The sequence below is a fragment of the Agelaius phoeniceus genome, chromosome 29 (genome assembly GCF_051311805.1).
Source record: "Agelaius phoeniceus isolate bAgePho1 chromosome 29, bAgePho1.hap1, whole genome shotgun sequence".
Taxonomy (NCBI): Eukaryota; Metazoa; Chordata; class Aves; order Passeriformes; family Icteridae; genus Agelaius; species Agelaius phoeniceus.
This window is the reverse complement of record NC_135293.1, coordinates 963109-973787: the sequence shown is the minus strand read 5'-3', so window position 1 is coordinate 973787 and position 10679 is coordinate 963109. Positions and strand designations below refer to the sequence as shown.

Sequence of the window (10679 nt, the reverse complement as noted above, 5' to 3'; positions counted from 1 at the left end):
ACCACCTGTGAGGACACAAAGTGCTTCCAGAGCCCGGGAGAGCTCAGGGAGGGAAATCTGGAGGGCACAAAGCCTGGCAAAGCTTGGGAAAGGGCTTGGTGCTCTCTGGAAGGTGGTGGATCTCTGCCTAGGTCCCCATCAAATCCAAGAGATGCGATACTGGGAAGGAATTCTTCTTTTTGAGGGTGGGCAGGCCCTGGCACAGGGTGCCCAGAGCAGCTGGGGCTGCCCCTGGATCCCTGGAAGTGCCCACGGCCAGGATGGGGCTTGGAGCAGCCGGGGAAATGCGTCCCTGCACAGTGGAAGGTGTCCCTGCCGTGGCAGGGGTGGCCCAGGACGATCTTTAGGGTCCCTTTCCCACCCAAACCCCTCCATATCCGCCTCCCTTTCCCGCCATCGGCCCAGCCCTCCGGGCCTCACCCCCGGGGTCTCCCGGCCCCGCGCGCAGGGACTGCGAGCGGCGGGACGCGCCGGGACCAGGCGGGGGCGCCACCGTCCGCGAGACCCGGTGCGCATGCGCACGGCGCCCCCCCTCACTCGGTGGAGCGCGGGAAGGCAGCGACGGGCGGGACCATCAGGGGGCACGGTGGGGGGGGGTCTGTAACGGCCACGGGGCGCCGGTGTGAGGTCTGGAACCCTCCGAGGCTCCGGTGTGAGGGCTGTGAGGCCCGGAGTTCCGGTCCGCGGCCGCCTCAGCCCGGGGAACGCCGCGCAGGGAGCAGGCGCCCCTCGTTAATCACGGCGCTCCCCCCTCAGCCCACGTCCGACATGGCCGCCCACCCCTCAAGCCCGCCGTGTCCGTGCGGCCCCGCCCCGGTGGGCGCTGAGGGCCGGGGTGGGGCAGAGGGCGAAGGGAACGGCCCTGGGGCAGAAAAGGGACCGACCCCAAGGGCAAAAAAGGGTCAAACGCAGGATAAGAGAAGGATTGTTCTGGAACAGCAAAGGGACTGGCTCTGAGGGTGGTGAAGGGACCGACCCCAGGGGCAGCTCAGCCATCGCAAACACCCCAGTTAGAACAGGGACGGAGCCTCAAGCCCTTTTATTGCCCATTCCTGGCAGCACTGGTGGCTCCGCACTACTGGTGTGGGACAAGGGACGGGATCAGGCCTGGCATGGGGACGGCGGCCCTGCCTGGCTGTCACAGCCCCACCCAGGGTGTCCCCGAGGCCGGCGGGCTCCAGGCGCTGAATTCCCCGGAATCTGTGATGTCCTTGGCGGCCACCTGGATGTGGTGGAGGCTGCCGGGCTCCAGGTCCGTCAGGGTGTGGGATGTCAGATCGTACGGCCCCACCTGGGGACAGCGGGGTCAGGGACATGGTGGACACAGCCACAGCTGTGCCTCAGTTTACCCAGGGGGGTGGCAGTACCGTGGTGGGGACGGAGTCGTTGTCCCGGGAGTAGCGGATGCGGTAGTGGAGCGGGAAATACTCCGGGAATGGCCAGGAGGATGGAGGGCTCCACTCCAGCAGCAGCTTCTGGGGCTCCCCAGGGATGGGGGAGACCCGCAGGGCCTCAGGAGGGTCCGGCTTTACTGGGGAGACAAGGAAGAAGAGAATTCCAGGATGGTTTGGGTGGGAAGGGACATTGAAGATCATCTCATCCCACCAGGGACACCTTCCACTATCCCAGGTTGCTCCAAGCCCCTGTCCAGCCTGGCCTTGGACAGTCCCAGGGATCCAGGGGCAGCCACAGCTGCTCTGGGAATTCCATTCCAGGGCCTCACCGCCCTCACAGCCAAGAATTTTTTTCCAATATCCCATCTAAATCCTCCTTTAGATTAAAACCAACCCTCTGTCCCACCACTGCGTGGAAAAAGTCACTTTCCTTCATTTTTAGACGAAGGGGGGATATTGTGGCTGCAGGATCCAGCATGGGATTGTTGGGGACAGGGCCCTCACGTCCCCCTGTGAGCTGTGCAGGACAGTTAGAGCCCCAGCAAATCATGGCACTGATGATCCCACATCCCAAGCAGGGGAGAGCCCCAAAGGGTGAGACAGGAGGGTCCTGCAGGGGACCCCGGTGTCCCCATCCCGCAGCACTCACTGATGTTCTCCAGCAGGAAGGGCAGCGCTCCGGAGGCGGCTCCCAGGGGGTTCCGGGCGGTCACGTTGAGCTCGTAGGGAGTGAGGGAAAAAACCTGCAGGTCCCCAAAGGAGCAGCTCCGCGGGCCCGTGAGGGTGCACTCACCTGTGTCTGTGCCGTGCCTGGGGACACAGGGACAGCTGCCAAGGGCTGGGTGACACGGGGAGAGCCTTTGGGGACCCCCACTCACCTGTAGGTGGCCACAAAGTCAGTGTCCAGCAGGGGCTCGGGGCTCAGCCCCCAAGAGCAGTTCACAGCCTGGGGGTAGCTGGTGGCCCAGCACTCGATGGCCGGTGGCGGGGGCGGGTCTGGGACAGGGGACAGGGGACAGGGGTCACCCCGCTGCCCTGGCCAGCAGCGGGGTCACAGCAGGGCTGGGGGGCACTCACAGCCCAGCCGCAGGCAGATGCTGGCCCAGGTCTCGCCAGTGACAGGGTGGTGGCAGCTGTAGTGGCCCTCGTGGGCCAGGCTGGCGTTGGGCAGGGCCAGCCCCGGGGCTGGGGACGTGCCCAGGACGGTGTCGCCCCGACGCCACTCAGCCTCACCCCCCAGGCACAGCAGCAGCACCTCCGTGCCCAGGGAGCCGTGCTGAGGGGTGCAGGGGCCTGGGGACACATGGGGACACGGCAGGGACACTGCATCAGGAAGGGTCTCGGCCTCCCTGGGCCCCCCAGTGCCATTCCCAGTGTCCCCAGACCCCCAGCTCTGCCCCTGGTCCCCTCATGTCCCCAGACCCCCAGGCATCATCAATCCCTCCATGGCCATCTTCTGTACCCCAGTGTCCCCAGGCCCTCCAGCATCCCCACACTTCTCTCCCTAGAGACCCTGTCATTGTCCCCACTGTCCCAAATCCCCTCCATCTCCAACCCCAGTGCTCCCAGTCTGCCCAGTCCTGCTGCATCCCCAGATCCCCCCAGCCTCCATCCCAGTCCCCCCAGTCCCCCCTACCTCTGTCCCCGTTGTCCCCATCCCCAGTGCTCCCCGCCGTGCCATTGTAGGGGACAGTGCAGGCAGGTGCCACCAAAGCAATGACCCAAAGCCACCTCATGCCAGGAGACTCAGCGGGGCTGCCCAGGCACCTGTGGGGACAGGCAGGACGGTCAAACCCCAGCACTGGGGACAGCACAGACACCACATGTCCCCAGGGGGACAGGGACATCACCCTGGGACCACCCCACACTGCCTCAGTTTCCCCCCCGGCCCTGCCACACACCCTGCAGAGGGATGGGTTCCAAAGGGGTCAGACCCTACAGCCAGGACAGAGAGGGGGGGAAAATTCCCACTGTTCCGACAGTTCCCAGGGGGACGTGCAGCCACCCCTGCAGTCCCACACCTGGAGTCAGGGGTTTGGATCCCTCAGCTGGGTCCCCACCTCCACCCAGGGCAGGACTGTCCCTCACAGAGCCCCCCAAATCCCAGCCTGGGGGCCGAGCTGAGCTCCCTGCTTTCCCCAAGGCCAGCACTACAGGGACAGGTCCTGCCCCTGTCACCTCCCGCCACAGCCAAGGGCTGGCTCACCCCCAGAGGGGACACGCTCCGCTTTCCCTGGACTGGGGGGTGCCCCAAACCCCGCGCTGTGGGGTCACCCCAGACCTCCCACACCCCCTGCTCTGCCCGTGGGGATCCCAATGCCCCCAAACGCTCACCGCAGCAGGGCCAGCTGGGACCGCAGCGTCCCCGCCGGATCCCGGCGCTTCCCAGCCCATTTCCTCGCAGGAAGTGCCGTTCCCGAGGGGACGGAGCCGCTTCCCAGCGTGCTGCCACCCCCGCCCCGCGCCCCTGGGAAAGGGATTCCAGCCCTGGCCGAGAGGGTTCCCACCTCTCCCCTGCCACCACTCCCTTCCTTCACGGTCACCTTTCCCCTCGAGGGACGGCAGGGCTGGAGATGGTGACACTGATCCCCTGCTGTCCCCAGGTCCCCACGACCCCCCAGAGAGGAGCCACCCCATTAGTGTGACTATAAATAACTTTATTGCTGCTGTGCTGGGGGTGGGCTGGGTGCCCGGACAAGCAAAGGGACACACAAGGTGCTGTGACAGACCTGTCCCCCCTGTCCCTGTGCCACCCGTGCTGGCAGGGGCTCATCTGCCCTGCTCCTGCAGCCGCTGCATCCTCAGGATCTGGCACAGGAGTCTCTGCACGTCCTCGTCCATGTGGCCCTGGGGTGGAGGGGACATTGGTGGGCACATTGGAGTGGGGACATCAGGGAGGCTCCGTGCATGTCCCTGGGCTGGCACCTGGCTCAGCCCCCACCCCAGTGTCCCCAGCTGTCCCCAGCTCACCTGCACAGCATAGAGCAGGTGGCTCCGGTAGAGCATCACCACCTTGCTGTGCCTCGTCTCTGTCTCCTGCAGCACAGGGAGGGGTTTGGCCACAGGGCTGGGGGCTCGGGGAGCCCTGAAGCCCCCAGTGACCCACCTCCAGCTTCTCCTCCAGCGCCCGGATCTGCGCCTGGAGCGCGGCCGTGTTGGGTGGGGATTGTGGGGGCCCCCCCGACTCGGGGAGGGCGTTCAAGGCTTCCTTCAACCTGAAAACCTCCTTGGAGAGCTCCGTGATCTGCACAGGGCACAGGGGTTACAGGTTACCCAGAGCAGCTGTGGCTGCCCCATCCCTGGCAGTGTCTGAGGCCAGGCTGGACAGGGCTGGAGCAGCCTGGGACAGTGGCAGGTGTCCTTGCCCATGGCAGGGGGTGGAATGGGATGAGCTTTAAGGTCCCTTCCAACCCAAATCCAGTGACTCCAGCATTCCCATCCGAGCAGCCCCTCATGATTTCCCGTCCCCTACCTTCCTGTCCCTGTCCCTGACCAGCCGTGCCGCATCCTCGGCCTGGCCGTGGAGCTCCCGCAGCCGCCGCGCCTCGTCCTGGGCCTGCTCCAGCTGCTTCTGCGCGGCACCCAGCCTGTCCTCGGCCGCCTGCCGCTCGCTCTTCATGAACAGCGCCTGCCGCTGCACGCGGAACACCTCCTCGCACGTCTTCTCGTGCCGCCGCTCCAGCTCCTGCAGCCGCTGCGCCAGCGCCGCCGCCTCCGCCCGCAGCCCGGCCTCGGCCGCCTCGTGCTGCGCCCGCGGCACGGCCGCCGCCAGCTCCGCCTGCAGCCGGGCGGCCTCACGGGCCTTGGCGTCGGCCGCGGCCTCGAGCTGCGCCAGGCGCTCCCGCAGGGCCCGCGCCTGCTCCTGCAGCGCCGCCGTGCCGCGGGCGTGCTCCTCCCGGGGCACCCAGCCCTCGGCCCGCGCCCGCTGCAGCCACGCCGGGGCCGCCTCCTCGTGCTCCCGCAGCCGCTCCCGCAGCGCGCCCAGCTCGGTCTCCCTGCGCGCCAGCGCGGCCCGGAGCTCTGCCAGCTGCGCCTCGGCCTCCGCCTGCTGCCGCGCCGGCTCCGGAGCTCTGGGCGCGTCCCGCGGCCTCGCCTCCAGCTCCCGCCGCAGCGCCTCCGCCTCGGCCTCGGCGCGTCCGCAGCGCTCCAGCAGCGCTTCCTTCTCCCGCGACGCCTCCTCCACAGAGGCTCCCGCCGACGCCGCGGCCTCCGCAGCCTCCAGCCGGGCCTGCAGCTCCTTCAGCCGCCGCTCCCGCTCCTCCAGCTCGGTCTGTGCCCGCTTCAGGGCCGCCCGCGCCTCTGCCAGCTCCACGCCCGGCTCCCGCTGGCCGGAGGGTGAGGAGGAGGACGAGGATGTCTGCACCCCCAGCTCGCCCAGCGCTGCCTTGCACTCGCCCCAGGCCCAGGCCGGCTCCTCGGCGGGACGGGGCCCCGCGGTTCCCTCCGGGCCGGGCTCCGAGGGCGCGCGCTGCCCGTCCCCTCTGGGCCGCGCCGTGGCCTCCCTGCCCTGCGCCCGCAGCCGCTCCAGCTCCCGCTGCAGGGCCTGGTACTGACTGGCGGGCACCACGTCCCCCGGGGCAGGGGGGCTGCTCTCGTCCCGCTCGTAGTTCTCCAGCACCTGCCAAGAGACCGTGAGGGCACCGTGGGCCAGGGGACAAAGAACAGAGGGACAGACGGATGGACAGAGGGGGACATGCCTGGATTTTCTCCCTCAGCTCCTTGTTCTGCACGGTCAGGGACTGCACCTGCCCCTGGAGCGTGGCCAGCAGCTCCTCGGCCGAGGGGCTCAGCGTCTTCTTGGAGAGCAGCATCTCTGCTCCTGCAGGGCACAGGGACCTGGGGCTGTGCCCACCTGTGCTGCCCTACCCAGTGCCACCTCCCCAGGGTGTCATTGGGAGGCTGGCAAGACCTACCTGGGAACTCAAGTGGGTCTCCCTCCTCGTCCTGCAGCGTCTCAATGTCGTAGCTCGTGTTTTCCTTCTCATTCTGGGGGTGCAGGGTGGAGGTGACGCCCCTGTCCCCAGCCCTGGGCACTGCCAGCTGTGTCCTGCCCACACCCACCTCCATCGAGGATAGGCGGCTCCGCAGAGCCTCCACCTCCTTGCCCAGCTTCTCCTTCTCCCCGTCCCGTGCCACCAGCCTCTCCTGCAGCTCCTGGATCTGCAGGGCAGGACATGGAAATAGGGTCCCTTTGGCTCCTGACAGAGTCCTGGTGGCATTCCCAGCACCAGGACCCCTTGGAGAGCTGAGGTCACCTCCAGGCTCTTCCCTGGCCTCACCTGTTTCTCCATGGAGCGCAGGGAGGCCTCATCCAGCTCTGCCCGCTGGCAGGACCCAGGGAGAGAACAGGGAGGGGTGAGTGCTGTCCCCATCTCCCCTGTCCCCTCTGCTCCCCGGGGACACGGTGGCATGTCCCCAGGACCCTGCAGCCCGTACCTCCCGTCTCTGCTTCTCCTGCTGCTCCAAGCCCCGGATCTTCTGCAGGAACTGGGCCCTCTCCTGCCGCAGCCGCACGATCTCCTCGTAGGCGTCCTGGTCCTCCTGCAGGGAGTCACAGAAAGCATTGAGTCCAACTCCTGGCACAGGAAACCCCCAAATCCCACTGTGTGCCTGAGGGGGCACTGACTCCCAATGAGGAGACCCCTCACTGAGGTGTTTTGGGCTGCTCTGCACCTGCCAGGATAGGTGAGGAGCTGGGGACCCATTTCTCACCTGGCTGGGGGTGCCCAGGGGAGGCAGAGGAGCCTTCCTCTTCCTCGGGGTGCTGCTCTTCTCCCTGACAGATGACTGGCTGGGCGAAGACGTCTGTGGACACCCCAGGGCAGAGGGGATGTCACACCCACAGTGCCCTCCCTCCTTCCTGAGCCAGGGGACCCTCCAGGGACGGCCACCAGCCCTCACCTGCGACGCCTGCTCAGTTGACTCCTCTTCTGTGGGGCAGAGTGGGAGGGAAGAGAAATTGGGGAGATTTAGGGGCTCAGAGCTCAGAGCAGAGGCACCTCGGCTGGGGACAGCCCCAAATACCCCAGGTGATGGTGACAGGGAGCCCGGGGTGCCCGGCAGCCTCACCGCTGGCCCAGGAGCGGCGCTGGGCCGCCTCCTGCAGCAGGTGCTGGATGAGGGCGTTGCCCGTGGCCAGCCCGTAGTGAGCGGCATCGTGGCCGGTGGCGTCCACCACGCCCACGCGGGCACCGGCGCTCACCAGCACCTCCACGGTGTCCACGCTGCCGCTCTCGCAGGCCAGCATCAGGGCTGTCCTGGGCACGGGGAGAGCGCGGGTGAGGGGACAATGGGACAATCCCCGGGGCCACCCCGGCCCCCCAGCGCCGCAGCCCCACCTGCCCTGCAGGTCCCGGCAGTTGACGGCGGCCCCGCGGTGCAGCAGGTACCGGCACAGCTCCGAGTGGCTCATCTTGGCAGCCAGGATCAGCGGCGTGCAGCCATCCTGGGCACGGCGGGCAGGAGGGGGAGCAGAGGGGGTTCAGATTCTCCCACAGGGCAGCCTGCTCCCAATATCACCCCAGTTTCCACGTCCCACCCCAGTTTCCACAGCCCACCCCGGTTTCCACATCCCACCCCAATTTCCACGTCCCACCCCAGTTTCCACGTCCCACCCCAATTTCGACGTCCCACCCCAAGCTGTGCTGCATTTCAGGACAGCCCCAGCCTGGCACAGCAGGACCAGGAGCAGAGGGACCTCACCTTGTCCTTGCTGTTCAAGGGAGCCTTGAAGTCACAGAGGATCTCGGAGCAGGAGATGCAGCCGCTGGCAGCTGCGGACAAGGACAGAGGCTGAGCACTGCCCCCATGGGGACAGGAGCAGGACAGGGCTGGCACTGTCCCCACTCACCCGCCAGGTGCAGCGCTGTCCGGCCACTGCCATCGGCCACGTCCACGGGGCAGGAGGCCTGGGGGGAGAGCCTGGGTCACGGGAGGAGGGGGACAGAGGGACAGACTGCTCGAGTGGCTCTGTGGCACGGTGAAGGACAGGGGACTGACAGACTCTGTGGTGTGGTGAAGGAGTGGGACAGACAGACAAACCCCCTCTGGCTCCACGCTGTGGTGAAGGACAAGGGACAGACCCCTGTGGCTCCCTGGTGCCAGGCAGCAGCACATGGAGCTGGGAACTACCATGCCAAGGCACTGGTGAGGGAAGGGGGTTCAAGGACAGGGAGGACACTTTGCTGGCACAGCACCTCCCTCCCTCCCTCCCTCTGTCCCTCCTCCCTCTCCCTGTACCTGCAGCAGTTTGCTGACACACTGAGGGTGGCCGTGCTTGGAGGCCAAGTGCAGGGCAGTGTAACCTGGGAAGGGACAAACAGGTCAGAGCACAAGGGACAGATTGGGGACAAAGAGACAGGAACAAAGCAGGATCTGCTGGAACACGGGGACAACCCCAGGAGCTCATCAGGCACTGCTTGAGCTCCTTTAGGAAACTGGGACAATTTACAGCCCCCCAGGTGTGGCCACCACCTCTGTCCCCTCAGCCTCAACACCTGCGGTTGACCAGTGGCTCTGTGTGGCAGGGGCACGTGGTGGCCGTGTCCTCACCCGAGCTGTCCTTGGTCATGGCATCCACGCCGTGGGCCAGCATTGCTTCCAGGCAATCCACGTTGCCCCGCGTGGCGGCCAGGTGGAATCTGCAAGCGACACCAGGGGCTGTGGGGCTCTGTCCCCTGTCCCCAGCCGTGTCCCCAGGGCAGGGCCTGGCACTCACGCGGATTTGCCCTCCGAGTCCAGCTTGGTGGGCACCAGGCCCTTGCGGAGCAGGAGCGACGTGACCCGCCCGGCATCGTTGTAGTCCACGGCCTGCAGCAGCTTCTCGTCGTTCTTGGTCCAGTCCTGGCTCTGCAACAGAGCCCAGAGGAGGCTGTGACAGTGTCAGCTGTCCCCAGGGCGGGCAGGGCTGGGCTGGGCTGGCTGTCCTTGTCCCCAGCCCTGCTGCGCTCCATCCAGCCCTGTCCCTGAGGGTGGCTGTGTCTGTGCCCCTCTCCTGGGAGCTCACCCCCAGGTACAGAGAGTTCAGCAGAGATTGGGATGAAAATCCCCTCCAGCCCCCCCCCAGTTTGCAGCTCACAGAGCAGGGGATTTACAGACACAGCCCAGTTTAGCTGTGCCAGGCTGGGATTTGGGAGTGAGCCCAACTGCCCCGGGGTTTGCCCCTGCCACCCTGAAATCCCACAGCTAAACCCAGCCAGCACCCATGGGAGCCCCAGCCCTGATCCCATTCCCAGCCCTGCTCTGCTCCCGGAGGAGGAAGGGATGAAACCAGGGCGAGCACAGCTGGCAGCGAGAGCAGATCCCCGGGGATGCTCCAGCCTCCCGGGATAACGGGGCACAGCGCTGTGCCCCCCAAACAGGACCGCGGCTGGCTGGGATTTGCTCTCCCGGTGCTCCCGCACATCCCTGTCCCAAAGGAGCGACCCGCAGCGGGACAGGACCGGGACAGGGACTGCAAGTCCTGGGTTCACCCCGCAGCCCGTGACGACAAAGCAGCTCTGGCTGCGCTCGCGGCGGCAGGAAATGGATGTCACCTTTCGGGAGCCGCTGGCACCTGTCCCAAACCCGCCTGTGCCCAACGGGTGCCCCCCGAGCCCCTCCAGCCCAGCGGGACCAGGGACAGGGAACAAACCAGTGTCCCAGGGTTCTGGGCAAACTGGGAGGGTGGTGCCCGCTCCCCCCGCTCCTGGTCAGGCAAGGACAAAGCGGGATGGGGAGGACACGGGGGGAGCCCCGGGATGATGGGGATGGGGATGGGGGGCGCAGGTGGGGCGGGGGGGACGCGGCTCAGCCCGCAGGACGCGACCGGAGGGGAGCGGGAGGGGAGCGGGAGGGGAGCGGGACGTACCGCGAAGGAGGCGGCGGCACAAAGGCAGATCTGCTTCATGGTGCTGAGCAGGAGGCGGCGGGAGGACGCCATGCGCCCCCCGCCCCTCGGCCCGGCCAGCACGGGCACCCCCGAGCCCGGAGCGCTCCGGCATCGCCGCCCGGGCGGGGGCCGGGGCTGCGGCACTGGGAGCCGGACCCGCCTCCTCCACCCCCGGCCCTGCCTCCTTCCCTCCCTCCTCGGCGCATCCCTGCATCCCTGCATCCCGCCACGGAGCGGGCAGCAGCTCCCACGCAGGGCCCCGCGCCCAAACTGGTCCCAGTTAAAGCGGGAGAGATGATGGGGGGAGCAGCTGTCCCACGTCGTGCTCAAAAGCACCCCCAAAGCAGGGCTGAGCATCCTCCTGGCCCCCGAGAGGGGGACCTGGGACTCCCCACCCTGCCCTGGGGCCAAGGGAA

The 10679-nt window shown here is 67.4% G+C and overlaps 2 protein-coding genes across 2 annotated transcripts; both read right to left on the bottom strand.

Moving 5' to 3' along the window:
• Positions 1 to 1017: 1017 nt before the first annotated feature.
• Positions 1018 to 3842, bottom strand: EBI3 (Epstein-Barr virus induced 3). Its single transcript, XM_077191534.1, has 7 exons — positions 3729 to 3842; positions 3031 to 3161; positions 2472 to 2687; positions 2273 to 2390; positions 2044 to 2204; positions 1368 to 1531; positions 1018 to 1291 (listed from the first exon to the last, which is right to left on the bottom strand). The coding sequence occupies exons 2-7, from the start codon at positions 3128 to 3130 to the stop codon at positions 1139 to 1141; spliced, it is 912 nt and encodes a 303-aa protein (XP_077047649.1). The 5' UTR covers positions 3131 to 3161; positions 3729 to 3842; the 3' UTR covers positions 1018 to 1138.
• Positions 3843 to 4030: 188 nt separating this feature from the next.
• ANKRD24 (ankyrin repeat domain 24) lies at positions 4031 to 10430 on the bottom strand. The gene is made up of 19 exons (XM_054649912.2): positions 10243 to 10430; positions 9112 to 9242; positions 8946 to 9034; positions 8634 to 8698; positions 8245 to 8302; positions 8097 to 8167; positions 7733 to 7839; positions 7464 to 7651; positions 7296 to 7324; positions 7107 to 7199; positions 6831 to 6935; positions 6674 to 6718; positions 6456 to 6554; positions 6308 to 6380; positions 6092 to 6213; positions 4867 to 6012; positions 4501 to 4638; positions 4365 to 4430; positions 4031 to 4241 (listed from the first exon to the last, which is right to left on the bottom strand). Exons 1-19 carry the CDS (start codon positions 10312 to 10314, stop codon positions 4164 to 4166), a joined length of 2775 nt encoding a protein of 924 aa, XP_054505887.2. The 5' UTR covers positions 10315 to 10430; the 3' UTR covers positions 4031 to 4163.
• Between the last annotated feature and the right edge of the window lie 249 nt (positions 10431 to 10679).